The sequence below is a fragment of the Castor canadensis genome, chromosome 14 (assembly GCF_047511655.1).
Source record: "Castor canadensis chromosome 14, mCasCan1.hap1v2, whole genome shotgun sequence".
Lineage (NCBI taxonomy): Eukaryota > Metazoa > Chordata > Mammalia > Rodentia > Castoridae > Castor > Castor canadensis.
Window position 1 is genome coordinate 36,258,707 of NC_133399.1, and position 15,019 is coordinate 36,273,725.

General features: G+C 51.8%; 1 protein-coding gene across 1 annotated transcript; it reads left to right on the forward strand.

Annotated features, from left to right (window-relative positions):
• Positions 1-2,130: 2,130 nt before the first annotated feature.
• On the forward strand, positions 2,131-12,170 carry Rab11b (RAB11B, member RAS oncogene family). The gene is made up of 5 exons (XM_020182656.2): positions 2,131-2,289; positions 9,208-9,403; positions 10,199-10,392; positions 10,649-10,729; positions 11,198-12,170. The coding sequence occupies exons 1-5, from the start codon at positions 2,250-2,252 to the stop codon at positions 11,341-11,343; spliced, it is 657 nt and encodes a 218-aa protein (XP_020038245.1). The 5' UTR covers positions 2,131-2,249; the 3' UTR covers positions 11,344-12,170.
• Positions 12,171-15,019: the final 2,849 nt, after the last annotated feature.

Consider the following 15,019-nt stretch of genomic DNA (forward strand, 5'->3'; position numbering starts at 1 on the left):
AAGAGGCCAGCCTGGGAAAAAGCATGAAACCCTATCAGAATAACAAATTAAAAGCAAAAGTATTGGGGGTGTAGTTCACGTGGTAGAGCACTTGCCTAGCAAATTTAAGTCCCTGAACTCAATCCCCAGTATCAGGAAGAGAAAATCTACACAGATTGACTTATTGTCTGGTTATTTTGTTTGAGGAATAGAAAAGAAACTCCCACAGCTGACACCTTTTCATTCTAAGGAGTCAGTGCTACACCACCTCCTCCAAGATGCCTTCCCTGACTATCTCACTAAGGCACTCCACCACTGCCCACCCAGGCTATTCCCCTCCAGCAGGTGTACCACAGGGAAACTATTTTGTTCCTGTTGTTGGTTCCTTGCTTCTTGTCAGGCTCCCCCCACTAGACCTCTGGGACTTTGTCTTGTTTTCAGTGCTGTATCCCAGCACCTAGTAGGTGCTCATTCAGTGTTTGCTGAAGAACAAAGAGCTTTTTAAATAGGAAAGTAATAGGACTTGTTTATGTTTTTAGAACTCCCTCTCATTGCTTTGGGAAAAACAGACTGTGGGGGGGGGGAAGTGAAGATACGGGAGGGAGACCAGAGAGGAAAATGCTGAGTTGGTCCAAGGAGGGTTGACAGAGGCTACGGTTAGGTGGTAGTAGTGGAAGCAGTGAGAAGTGGTCACACCTGGAGAAATTTAGGAAGTGGAGGTCAGAATAAGGCAACTGAGGGAGGTGGAGAATAGATATGGAGAGAGGAGTCCACCACCTGTGCTTTTTAGTTGTTTTCTTGAAACAGGGTCTCCCTGTGTAGCCCAGGTTGGCCTCAAACTGAAGATTCTCCTTCCTCAGTCTGGAGTGCTGGGATTACAGACATGTACCACCAGGCCCAGCTTAACCTCTGGCATTCATAGGAAGGAGGGGGAATGGAGACACAAGACTGGATATGGGGAAAGAGGACAAATTTCTGTCTGAGATGCCTGATGGACATTCCACAGTTGCAATCCAAGTAGCCATAATAAAAATTGTTAAAACAGCACGAGGATTCTATATTTCTGTTATTCACCACTGAATAAATGTTTATTGAGCACAGGGAATACACGAATGATTGAAACAGATACCATCCCTGCCCTCATTGGCTTGATAGGGAACAGAAATGAAACTGATCGACGGATTAAGAAAACAGTACATAATTCAGAGTTAGGACTGTCAAAAGACAGCAGCATCTTTGTAATGTATGCTGAAAATATTCCCAGAGCATAGATTTTCATGTGCTCTTAACACACAAAAATTAACTATAGAAATACAAAGGGATGTATTTGTATATCAAATAAAACAGCATTTTTACACTTCAAATACACAAAGTAAAAATAAATATATACTTTAAAGTCGGGCAGGATAAATCCTATAGGGGAAAATGAAAAAGGATAAGGGGAAAAGGTTATGTTGGAGTGTCTGGTGAAGGATCTGTACTTGATGTGTGTGGTGCTGGGGAACCAAGCTAGGGCTCTGCTTTGCACATTCTAGGCAAGCACTCTACTACTGAGCTACAACTTAGCCCCTAAATATTTGTTAACCAAAGATTTCATAGCAGAAAGTTCAGTATGTTTAAGGGAATGATCCTCCTTCTCAAGACCCACGAGGGTTTCTTCCTTGTTCGCAGAGGAGGAAACCGAGAAATAGAGGGATAAACTCGTAAATCACCAGCGTAAGAAGGGAAACTGCAAACAAGAGACTACAGGAGCAGAAACAACCGGAAATGGTCATTTATGGGCTAGGGGAGAGAGGAAAGAGGCTAGAGCCATGTCTTGACCTATGACGTCATCGGGACGTTAGGTAGCGTAACATCACCTGGACGTAACTCCATTTCCCTTCCCAGACAGGTTCTCTGATAGAAGGAAAGGTCTGAGTCAATCCTCTCATTGGCTAAACACGCGGTCAATCCGTTTAATTCCTCCAGTTTTTTCCGCCCCGCCTTCCTAAACCTGCTCCTGATAGGCCGTTGAGGCCGTCACTTCAGAAAGGTCCGCATTCCTTCCGCCTTTCTCCAGGAGACCAAGGGCGAGGAGGGTGGAGTCCAAGAGGCACCCACCCCCTCGGCCCCTGTTTCCGCTTCTGGTTGGCTGCACTGGGTGCCGGTCGCTACTACGTCCGCTGCTAATTGGTCATTAGACAACCGCTCTGCGCCGCGCCGGCTCCGCCCCCATTGGGTGTTTGTGGTGGGGCTGCGGAGTCGCCGATCCCGCCGGAAGCGCCAGGACAATGGGGACCCGGGACGACGAGTACGACTACCTATTCAAAGGTGCGGTCGGTAGGGAGCAGACGGTCGAGGGTGCGACGGCGAAGCAGCGGGCGTGCGAGTCGAGGTCGCGCTCAGGCCGCAGGCCCAGGCTGGAGCCTGGGGGTTGAGGCCTGGCGGATTAGGCAGCCAGTGAAGCTGGGGCAGGCTGGGTTCAGTCAGCTTGGGGCCGGAATGCGGGGTATTGAGGAACCCGAGGCGCAGCGAGGCTTAGGGACCCCGGATGCGCTGGGGCGGGACCGGAGCCCAGAGTAGGTGGGGCCCGGAGCTGTGGGAGAGGCCGTTAGGGGTGAGGCCTCCGGAGGGGGCGGGGCAGCGCCAGGATTTGGCGGGTCAGGCTAGGTTGAAAGTGCTATTTGGGATGGGGGCGGGGCCGTTAGAACCAACACATGATGGGTGGGTCCAATAGGTGGGTTGTGTTTGGGCGGAGCTGTTACATTGCCAGACCCGATTGGTGGCAGCCCATTTGGGGGCGGGGCCATGTAGGAGAGGGCTAGACAATGGGGGCGGGGCCGAAGTGGAAAATGGGTTTGTGCGGGGACAGGAATTGAATGGCGAGATGCGTGTGCATGAAGCACCAATTCTAATTCTTAAAACTCCATTGCACTGACCCAGTTCCTGTACTTTTCTGAGCACTTTACAATTATGGTTTCATTAAATTCCTACTGCGACCTGGTTAAGTCCATATTACCCAGCTTCTGTTTTTACGGACCAGGAAACTGAGGTCAGGTGTGTTGGTACATTCCTGTGACTCCACATTCAGGAGGCCGAGGCAGGAGGATCACTAGTTCAAAGCGAGCTTGGCTACATAACGAGACCCCGTGTCCTGAAGTAAAACAGAATCTGAGGCTCAGACAAGTTCATAAGGGTTGGAACAGGATTGAACCCAAGCCAACTGTGGACTTTACCATTTAGGGAGTGCGTCTTTGGGGGCTCATGGGCTGGATCTGGGACTTGGAGTTGTCAGGGCTTCCCTCCAACACAGCACAGTAATGACCCAGGCCCCAGGCAGTCTGCAAAAGGGTCTTCCCTGCCTGAGGAACCCAGGGCTCTAGGAACATCCTGTGAAAACTAGGCAGCCATGCCTGATGAGGCTACCTTCGTGTCACTGCAGTCACTCATTTCTCAGCTGGGTAGCTTTAGGGATCCCTGGCTTCTTGGACCCTTCTGCGCCAGGCTGGGCTTTGGTCTGGGCCTCTGCCATTCATGCTGGGCTCCATGGCTGACAATGGTGGCCCTTGAGACCTAACTCCTGGGACGCTGAGGGGTGCCTTTGTCCTGCTGCCTGCTGTGTAAGGGTCTGGCAGTGTCAGCATCTTCCCCTTGTTAGGGGAGTCCAGCCATGCCTAGGAATATGCACTGTGCCCAAGCTGGTCTTAGCTGAGGATTGTGTCTGTGGTGGTACTCAGCATCTTGGGATTGTGAAGAATAGGGTAGAGGTAAGGGGTCTGGAATATCTGTGTGGCAAAAGGGACAGGGTGTGCCTGCAGAGTTTCAGAGTTATCACATAGCACCACAAGCTAGCAGAGAGCTTGTGAGAATGTGAGAATGTGAGGCTGTGTGGTCAGTGGGTATCAGTCCCAAGGTCTTACCCCCAAAACAGGGTGAAACTTTGGGAAGGTTTTGGAGACTTGAGATCCAGAGAGCCCTCTGGTGGTGAGTACCTGTCCCAACAGCCTCAGATTCTGTAGTGGCAGGTGCCTATCTCCACTGGGCCCATCCTGAGTCAGCTGCTCCCATATCCTGCCCCCCCGCCCCGCCCGCCCAGTGGTCGAATCCAGGCTTCTGTGGTCATTCCTCACTTGTTATTTTTGACCTTTTGCTGTTATAAATAACCCAGTTCTGAGTGTTTTGCCTGAGTCCTCTTTTTGCCCTTTGGGTTATTTCCTTGATGTGTGTTCCCAGAAGTACAGTTACTGGGTCAGGGGCAACAGAGCAGTGATGTGGTTCCCAGGACTCATCTCCAGAGCTCGCTTCCTGGAAACACTAGTCTGACTTCTTTAGCAGTTGTTATGGTAGGGAGCAGCTGCCTGCCTTGCTGTGCTCCCTCACTGACCTTCTTTCTCTGAGTTGAGCAGGTACCTTGCTGACCTTCTTGAGCCAATTGGTAGCAAAAATCTTAACCTACAAGGTCAGCATTTCCTGATGTGTCATCCCAGGTATCCCCTTCCCAACTCCTACCTTGTCTAAAACACCCTCTGTTATTATTTAGTATTTGTCCTTCAGTCCACTCAAGTTTTCACTCTATTAACTTGGAAAAGGGAGCTCTCTCTGGCCCTGGGAAATCAAAAAGAAAGGAAAGAAGAAAGGGAGCCAGCAGCAGACAAGCCACCACATCACATCACTTGCCCTGCATATGGCAGGTCCACTGAAGCATAAATACACTGTACCTCAGTTACTTCTAGACCTAGCTCCAGAGGCTTAGACCTGGGCCCAGCCATCCTTCATCAACAAGGACTGAGGCTGGGTGACATCCAAAGCACAATGACACTGGAAGTATTGACAAAAACTGATTTTGTCACCATGTGGCTCTCTGGTGGAATTGGGAGGGATCACAGCTCAAGGCCCCCAGCCTGTGCCAAACCAGCCCTCCTCCTTCTACCTCCTTTGGTTGCCTTCCCCTGGCATGGAAGCCAGACCTCTTTGCTTGGGACACTGGCTGCCCTCTGTTGGGCCCTGCCCCCAATCTCACTGCCTCATGTTTTTGGCAGCCATATCACATGTTGGCTCTCTTCACCTCAGAGGCCAAGGCAAACATGTGCCTCAGGTGGGTGACCATGTGCTGTGTTTTTCTCCCCAAACAACATTCTTCTCTTCCTCAGGAGTGAGACTGTTTTTTTGTACTTAATTATAGATCCTCACATTTATCTTCTTTTTTTTTTTTTTTTATTTTGCAGTACTGGGGTTTGAACTCAGGACCACATGCTTGCTAAACAGGAGCTCTACCACTTGAGCCACACCCCATCCCTTTTTTGCTTTTAGTTATTTTTCATGTAGAGTCTTCAGTTTTTTGCCTGGACCAGCCTCAGACCTTTATCCTCCTACCTGTGCCTCTTGAGTAGGTGGGATTCAGTAATCCCAGTGAGCACCACTATGCCTGGGTTATTGATTGAGATGGGATCTTGCTAACCTTTTTTCCCGGGCTAGCCTCAAACTGTGAACCTCAGGGTCAAGGCCCTGGGAGTGCACACTGTCATGGGGGCAGGCCAGAACATCCAGGGCTTCTGAGAAGTGCCAGCTCTTTTGTTTTTGCCAACTGGGCTTGCCTGCTCCACATGCCAAGATGTATGTCCAGGGGGACCATTGTCCATCCAGCGAAGTCACTGACTTCTTTGGAAATGCTGGGGGCTGTGTTCTCAAGGGCTCTTTATTTTCCCAGGACAACAGATCATTTGTGCTCTTGACAATGCCATTTTCATTCTCACCCTGCAAACTGGGCCAGCCTGGCTGCTGCCCTACCAGCCTTTTTCTGCATAAGGTGCCCTGTGCCAGGGATGGCCGAAGCAGCCCCACCTTCCTGCTGTTCACCTGGACAGTGGCTGGTTGGCTCTCAGCCTGCTGTGGTCTCCACAGTTCTCACTGGGTGACCTTGGACTAGGGACTTGGCCACTGATTTGAGTGTTCTCGAGCAGTGAGAATGATATTTGTGTTGGTCCCTGGGGTGGCCTTTTAGAATTTAGTAAGCCAAGGCAAAGCATTTGGGAGTGGGCCTGGCCCAAAGGAGCATGTTGGCCAGGCCAGGGCATGGAGCACGATGCATGACTGCTGGGAGTGAGGGGACCTGAGACTATACAACTGAGGCACAGCTAGAAAGGGAGTGAGGGTGTTGGGGGGCCCCCATGCAGACTCAAGTTTCCTGTTCCATTCCTGTTGACGTGAGGGTAGGGAGCAAAGCTTGGGAAGGAGGGGAAGAGTGGGTGATGTGGATGGTGTTCCCATGGCCAGTTCAACTGGCTTCGCATTGCCTGGTAGCCAGTTCTTTCCCCTACTGCCATGGTTGGTAGTCATTGGCCCTGGATTGCAAGCCTAGTCCTGCTCTGCCTCTTTTCATCTTTCTCTGAACTTGGCATTCTTGTTGAATGCCACAAGAGGGTGCCAGTCCTATTGCTGTATGTCTCATGGGCCAGGCTATATGGTGGTCTGCAGGTTGAGGAGAGGCCCAAACCAAGAGGTCTTGAAGGATGAGCAGGAGTTTGCTGACTGCCCCAGAGCAGAATGCTCAGGTGGTAGGAGCTGGACAGGTGGGCGCACTGGGGTGCCCTTGTCCTCATTGCCCCCCTGAGGCAGAACCAAAAACCCCTGAGCCACACACATGGCAAGGATGGGAGGAGAACGCTAGTGAGGACATGAGTTGGGAGGGAAAGGACTCAGGCTTTGCCCCAGAGACCTGGGTTCAAATTCTGCCTGGACCACTTCCCAAGCAGGTGGCCCCCAGTATGCTTGGTGGACATGGATGGGAGGTGGAGGCAAGTCTACAACTATGCACAAGCTCATATACACAGGCTCAGACCCCTGCTCTGTCCCCAGGCCCCTGCTCACAGTATGCCTGGGCTTATCATTTGCCATCTGAACCTCAGATTCCTCATCTGTAAAATGGACCACATGAGGCTGAGTGAGGTGGTGCACACCAGGGGTTCCCTTATCTTTTTTTTGTTCTCAGCCTACTATTCTTGATTCTAAAGCAGCCAGCCCAGAATGGGGTTGGGGATTTGTCTGACCTGTCCCCATTCTCACCTGTGTCCAGGGGTGATGACCTGGATATTGTCCAGGTGTGTGTGTAGGCTGTATGTGGAGGTGGGGAGGTCAGATGAGGTAGGCCTGGGAAGCTCTGCCAGAGGCTTTGGTATTTGTTTACTTATTTGACAGACATTTGTCAGTGTTTACTCTATACCAAGGCCTGTGGATGTAGCAGGGAACAAGACTGCAAGATTCCTAGCACAGCCAGGAGGATGGGAGGTGGAGACAGTGAATGTAGACAGTGCACCTTCTAGGGGAGTCCAGAAAGGAGAAAATCAGAGAGACACCTGGAGTGGAAAGTAGGATCAGAAGAGCATTATATTGTTGGCTGGGTGTGGTAGCACACCCCTGGAATTCCAACACTCAGACTGAAGTAGGTTGTAGACAGCTGGGGCTACACAGCAAGATCCTATCTCAGAAGAAAAGAAAAAGAAGAACTTATCTTTTCAGGAGGCAGATAGCCAAACATGCAAGCACAGCAGCACAGTGTGGCTGTGGGGAGAGGAAGAGAGGCTGCTTGGAGGGCTCTGGGCCCTGCTCTTGCTGTGGGACAGGACCCCCAGGCTGTACCCTGGGTCCTGCCTGAGGGCTCTGCCCACTGCCTCTCCCTCACCCCATTTAGCAGGGCCAGTGAGCTCAGCCTCATTCTGTGGCCCAGCCACACCAGCCTCTGCCTGATTCTGAGTGGACCATCCCCTCCTACTGCTCAGGGCCCTGGATGACTGAGCCGGAGCCCCTGTGGCTCTCCACTGAGTAGATTCACCCTCATGTGCCTGGGGGACCAGTTTCTGGCCAGGGTGTCTGGTTTGATGCCTACTGCCTGTGACAGCTGCACTGTGTGCACGTGTGTACACACACACACACACACACACACGTGTGTTCACATGTCCACACAAACACATGCACACACCCCGATCTCCTTTGGCAGAGTGCACTCTAGGTCTGAGGACAGCCTTCCCAGGCTCAGGACCCACCCCAGAGCCTGGGTGGCTCGGCCCCAAGAGGCATGGCTAAGGCAGGACCCTGCTTTACAGCCTGGCCTGCCTGTGTCTGTTATGCTCCCCTCCAAGGGCTTTTATCCTGATGTCCTTTAGCAGAAGCAAGGCAAATTCCCCACCCCACCCCCACACACCGTTTGTCTTCTGGGGTCAGACCCTATGTTCTGAGATGCTGTTGCCACAACCCTGTATCTCCCTCCCAGCCATGTTGCCCTGATGCCCCTTCTGGGTGTGGGCTTGCATCTTAATGAGCTTTTCCAGCTTCAAGCAGGTGTGTGCTTGGCTGGGTGGAGACCCCCCCTACCACCACTCCCCTGCCCCTAGCCACAGAGGCCAGCTCTCAGGCAAGACGAGGGAGAGACTGTATGAACTTTTGTGAGGATACAGATGCACACAACCTCAGGGCCCTCCCCCCTGCACCAAGGACCATGCCAGGGCTCAGAAGGTTAGTCCTGACCCCAGGGCAGGGATGGTGACAGGCTCTTTCCCACTGGGCTGCATCCAGGGCACACATTCTTTTTCTTCACCGAATGATCAGTGCTGGAGGTGAATGTGGGTTTGCCTGCAGCAGCCAGAGAGGGGGAAGCATGGAAAGAGAAGCGGGGGTGGCTTCTAATCTCCTATCACTTAAAGCACCACACAGACCCTCCTAGGTAATAACCCTGAAGAATGCTGACCTTCCCATGCCCCAACCAAACCATGACAGTAATGATGACAACTGTTCACTTGTGTTCTTTCCTGTGTGCTAACCCGGCCTTGACCCCATGTGCTCTCACTTCCTCTGAGATGGCCCATTAGTGCGTCCTGATCACACATGTGGAAAAGTTAGTCCAGAGAAGTTAAGCCACTTGCTCAAACTCACCCTGGATCTTTCTCTGGCCATTCTCAGCTGCCCAACCACCATGCTTCAGGTAGAGGTTCAGGGCTTGGTGAATATCAAGCCACCCAGCCTGTGTGAGTGGCTGGGACAGCCCTGTGAGGACCAGAGACAGGTAAGTGTTGTGCTGTTCACACTGCCTCTGGAACACAGAAGCCTCTGTTTGTTTCTGCACTAGTTACCAGTGTGCCTGTGGGTGATGGGCTCCACATGGCACCCAGGGAGCTGCTGAGAAGTTTCTGTAGGTAGATACGGGAGGTGTGGGGGACCTCCCAGATCCTTACCTCTCCTCCCTCCCTGCCCCCCCAGTGGTGCTCATTGGTGACTCAGGTGTGGGGAAGAGCAACCTCCTGTCCCGCTTCACCCGCAACGAGTTCAACCTGGAGAGCAAGAGCACCATCGGTGTGGAGTTTGCCACTCGCAGCATCCAAGTGGACGGCAAGACCATTAAGGCTCAGATCTGGGACACAGCTGGCCAAGAGCGCTATCGTGCCATCACATCTGCGTGCGTGTCAGCCAGGGGCTGAGATAGCAAGGGCTTGTGGGCATGTGGTGCGTGGGGGCCTCCAAAGGTTCTTAGGAGTCAGGCAGGAGAAGGGGAGAGCTCCTGAGATCAGGGACTAGGATGTGGAGGGACACCTCAGCCCTTTCCCTCAGAGACCCCCAGGAGCTGTGTGGCCCTCAGGTAGACCAGCATCCAGCCTTGGGTACATCATGGCCCTGGGGTATCACTGGGTACACATGAGGGCATAGCGTGGACCACCCTAATCTGCCCCCCCAAACCCTGCCCACTCAGGCTGGCCCTCCCTGGCCATCTTCCCCACCTTCCTTTTCCTTGGCCCCCTTCCATGCCCCAGCTCACATCCTGACTTCCCACCCATGCCTCCCTGAGGCTTCCCCACTTGTTCTCACTTCACTCACTGTCCTCTGGACTCCCTTCACCATGGCCTGTTCACCTCCCCATCTGCTTCATCCCTTGAGTGGATATGAGTCCATCTGTCCCCTCGGGTCCAGGCCTAGCACGGCATAGTGCGCATCAGAGTTTCTGCCCAGCACTGGCGTTTCCTCTGCACAGCAGCTGTTTCCTTCTCCCCTATTGGTGTTCTCATGATACCTTCTGCCCCAGACCCCAAACTTCCTCTTCAAATTCCCATATCCCTGAGCTGAATCTGGGGGATATCTGGGGCCTCAGGACATTGGACTCTTGGCTAGGCCCTGTATATGGACTGAGAAGTCACTGCCTTCCAGATCCTGTGAGGCCCACAGAACCTGAGGCTTACACCTGGATCCTACTCTGCAGGTACTACCGCGGTGCCGTGGGCGCACTGCTGGTGTATGACATCGCCAAGCACCTGACATACGAGAACGTGGAGCGCTGGCTGAAAGAGCTTCGGGACCATGCAGACAGCAATATTGTCATCATGCTGGTGGGCAACAAGAGTGACCTGCGCCACCTGCGGGCCGTGCCCACCGACGAGGCACGTGCCTTTGCAGGTGAGCTCAGGACAGGTGTGCTGGGAAGTGACTAGACCTTGCTCCCAGAGTGGGCTGACAGGCTTCAAAGAAGCATCTGGAAGACAGGTGACCTGCCATGGTGTTGAGGTTTACTAACAGTGCCCACCTCCCCTCCCTAAGGTCCTGCCCACTAGCACCAGCCATTCTTATCCTTGGGCAAGTGTGGTCCCTGAGAGGGGTGTGGAAGCCAGACATAGCCACACCACTCACTGGGACCATATTGTCTCTGTTCCAGAAAAGAACAACTTGTCCTTCATTGAGACCTCAGCCTTGGATTCCACCAACGTAGAGGAAGCATTCAAGAACATCCTCACAGGTGGGCACAGGGTCTGGGTGGACATGGGGTAGATGGATGCTGAGTACACAGGGTGCATTGCGGCCCCTGGGCCTTCACTCATTACGCTTACTGTTCAGTATGGACCCAGGACAGATGTGGCCATTCCATGGGGTCAGACCACAACTGGCCCTTGCTGGCATAGGAGAGACACCCCTCATCCATCTCACCTGGGTGGGCCCCTTGTGGAGTAGGGAAGGAAGCAAGTGGCCTGTGATGTTAGGGAACAAGAGGCCCAGACCAGCCATAACCAGGTGTGTGCCCCACCCTTGTGTCCTTAGACCATGCATGGGAGCCCAACCCCAGTCACTCTTTTATCCCTGATGTGATGGGGTATCATGGGGTACAGTGGGAGGCCTTTGGGGGAACATGTGGCCTGAGTCCTTGAGCAAGCCATTCACCCTGGGAAGTGCACACATTTTGCTCAGCCTGCATCTTCCCTGTTTGCAGAAATCTACCGCATCGTGTCCCAGAAGCAAATTGCAGACCGTGCAGCCCACGATGAGTCCCCTGGCAACAACGTGGTAGACATCAGTGTGCCGCCCACCACCGACGGACAGAAACCCAACAAGCTGCAGTGCTGCCAGAACCTGTGACCTCCCTGCGCCTCCACCCAGCGTGCGTGCACGTCCTCAGCCTGCCCCTCACCAGTGTCCTCCTGGCCCCTCTCCCCAGCTCGCTCCCACCTTCCAAGTGAGCTCCACACGTCAGCCAGCCCATCCCAGGAAGAGCAGGAGTTGAGTGACACCTCCCGTCCTGCCTGAAGAAAGCTAGAAGCCCCTGCTGTGTACCTGGTCTCCTTGGGTCTGGAAAAGTGGGGAGGTGGGCAGGATGGACAGGGCTGGCCAGAGGCAAGGAGGATGAGCGGATGGAGCCGGCTTCTCCTGTTTTCCACGGCAGACTCCAGGGAGCTGTCACCTCCCTCCATCTCTGGCCAGCTGGCCCAGCATCCCCACCCAGAACCCCTTCCAGGCAGCCTGAAGAGCCAGGCAGCAGGGACTGGGCAGGCGGACACTCCAGGCTCTGCATCCTGCCTGCTCCACACACAGCCAGCGCCAGCACAGCCTCCAATGCACCCGGGCCTGCGTGACTTCTGCTCTTGCCTGTAGATTTATGCTGGGAAAGACCCCTCGCCCCTTTTTGCCCCACTCTTCTGCACGCAGCTCTCCCTCCCTGCCCGTCCTTCCTCTCTGTCTTGTCTCCCTGTCTGGTCAGGAACCTGTTTGCAAGTGAAGCAATATCTCAATGTTTTGTATATACAACCGCTCTTGTAGCCTTTGGTTTTTGTTATTGTAGAGAAACAGATTCTTTATACACTTTGTAAGATTTACGCCAAACCCCAGCTCTCGATCTCTTATTCTCCCTGTGGCCCCTGCACTGTTGCCCGTCACTAAAATGTATAAGCCGACTTCCTGTACATAAACCTGCTGCGCCTCTGTCTTCTTTCTCTATGCCAGGTGGCACTCCTGAGCCAATACCCCTCACTGCATGTCCCCCCATGGCAGGCTAGCCACCCTGGCTCAACCCCACAAGAGCAGGAAGACCTTTGGTCAGAGCACCAGCCAAAGGCAGTGTGCAGACCCCCTGAGCTGAGCTGGCAGGCCTTCCTGTGGCTACAGTCTGGGGCCTAATGAGGATTGAATGAGCCCTCTCCAAACTGCCCTGTGGCAAGAAAGGAGGGAAGACTTAGGAGTGTGGCCTGATGGGGGATCACTGGGCCAGCAGGTGGAAGGCGCCCCCTGGTGGGAATAGGGGAAGTGGCTCTACCTGCTACTCATCATTTCCATATGCCCCAGCTTAGACTAGACCACTGGGGGATTATTCCTCTACCTCTTCCCAGGATTCAGTTTTTCTCTTGTCCAGGTGGCCAGGGCTGGCAGGAGGAGGTCTCTGTCACCTGAGGACTGCCAGCTGTTGTAGAAGTCCCACTCTGTGGTAGAAGAGGCCACTCATGCTCTGGATACCTTGGGGACCCCCTTCCCTTTTGATTCCCAGCTCAGGCCACCTGTCCTGGAGGGTGGGCCACCCCAGACACATCTTTGTAGAAGAGTCCTGAGCCACTGGGGCCATTTAAGCGAATTGAAGTGAGCTAGGGTGTGCCACAGGCTGGAGGGCAGCCCAGGCCAACCAAGGCTGATGATGGGAGGTGGGGTCTGGGCGGGGCAGCAGCCCACACACTCAAGGGCCCTGTTTATACCCAGCTGAGGTTGCTGAGGACCCTGCGTTTGAGCAGGACAGGGAGAGACAAGCAATGGATGGGGTTTTAGGGATTCAGGTGAAGCAACATATGGATTTCAAGCAGTCAAAAAGATCCAATATTTCTAGGACCTCTGCTGTTTGCCAAGCCCAAGGCAGGCACTGGTCAGCACTCTTATCTTTTTTTTTGAAGTACTGGGATTTGAACTCAGGGCCTTGTGCTTCTTAGGTAGGCACTCTCCCACTTGAGTCACTCCACAAACACACCCTGTCCTTGAGAATCACAGGCCAGGGCTGCTGTTTTAATTACTCTGAGTACTTCAGTAAGCACATCATGCTCACTGTGTGTGCACCAGACCCTGTTCTGAAGGTTTTTTTTTTTTTTATAATTACAGTAAGATGTACATTACATAAAATTGACTGTTTTAACCATTTCTTTTTTTAAATTTTTTTGCGGTACTAGGATGTGAGCTCAGTGCTGTGTGCTTGCTAGGCAGGTGCTCTACCACTTGAGCCATGCTGGCAGCTCCTTTGCCCATTTTAACCATTTCCAAGTGCACAGCTCACTGGTGTGTTGCATGTTCTCATTGATTTTTTTTTTTTTTTTTTTTTTTGTAGAACTGGGTATGAACTCAGGACCTCACAGTTGCAGGTGCTCTTAATGCTTGAGCCACTCTGCCAGCCCTTTTTTTTTTTTATTTGCATAAATATCCTTTATGAGCATGGGTTTTAATGGAAGATCACTGTACTCAGATAACACTCTTTAAAGCAATGTCAATATCTTCAAGCTTATACTTTAACAAATGCATCTTTCTGCCAGCCCTTTTTTGTGATGGGTCTTTTGAGATAGTCTTGGGAACTATTTGCCCAGTGCTGGCTTCAAACCTTAATCCTCCTGATCTCTGCCTCCTGAGTAGCTGGGATTACAGGAGTGAGCCACCAGTGTCCCCGCTGCCATCATTGTTGTGCAGTCATTCCCCACCATCGATTTCCAGAACCTTATATCTCCAAATTGAAACTGTCACCATGAAACACTAACATCCTTTCCCCTTCCCTAGCCCCTGGTCCCCACCATTCTACCTTGTGCCTCTGTGGATCTGACAGCTCTAGTTCTAAAAATATAATCGCACAGTATCTGTCCTTTTGTGACTGCTTTGCTTAACATAATGTCCTCAAGGTTCATCCATGTTGTAGCGTGTGTCCACATTTCTTTCCTTTTTAAGGCTGATTTATATTCCATTGTGAATATACCCCATTAGTTCATCCATTCATCCGTTAGTGGACATTTGGATTGCTTCTTCTTCTTTTTGGCTATTTGGAATAATGCTACTATGAACACGAGTGTACAAATAGCTGTTTGAGTCCCTGGGTGTCTATACAGAAGTGGAATTACCAGATCATGTGGTGATTCTGTGTTCACTTCTTTAGATTTATGTTAAGTCTACTGTACATCATTATTTGGTATTTGAAATAATCCAAAGGGGTGAGCACAATATACCATCCCTGTTTTCAGATGGGAAACAGAAATAAAGTGGATCTATGATTAATAAGATGCCAACAGATGTCAAGCCTAGAGATATGTATGTAGTCCCTAGGTTATAGGGCCTCTATACTGCATGCCTACTATAAGTCAAAAAGTTCTAAGAAGTGGATTAAATGTCCAGGGAAGAAGTATAGTCAACCCTTGATATCTATAGGGACTCCCCAGAGATTCCAAAATCTGATCCTTATGTAAAATGGAGTGTATTTACATAGACTCTCATATACACTTTTGTTTTTCTTTTTGGTGGTAGTGGCGGTTTGAACTTAGAGCCTTGGTCGTATGACCCCAGCCCATTGTCCTTTATTTATTTGTTTATTTATTGGCAGTTCTGGGGTTTGAACTCAACTTCAGACCCACCCCCAGCCCTAAAACCTCCCATATAGTTTTTTTTTGCAGATTGAACTCAGGGCATCACACTTGCTAGGCAGGTTCTTTTACTGCTTGAGCCACTCCACCAGCCCTTTTATGTGATGGGTTTTTTGGGGATAAATTCTCAAACTACTTGCCTGAGCTGGCTTCCAACCTTGATCCTC

Bases quoted from the DNA above. Each gene is read 5' to 3' on its own strand.
- Rab11b (XM_020182656.2), top strand. From the start codon at position 2,250: ATGGGGACCCGGGACGACGAGTACGACTACCTATTCAAAG. The intron at 2,290-9,207 runs GTGCGGTCGGTA...CTGCCCCCCCAG, and splicing joins GTACGACTACCTATTCAAAG to TGGTGCTCATTGGTGACTCA. The intron at 10,393-10,648 runs GTGAGCTCAGGA...TCTCTGTTCCAG, and splicing joins CGAGGCACGTGCCTTTGCAG to AAAAGAACAACTTGTCCTTC.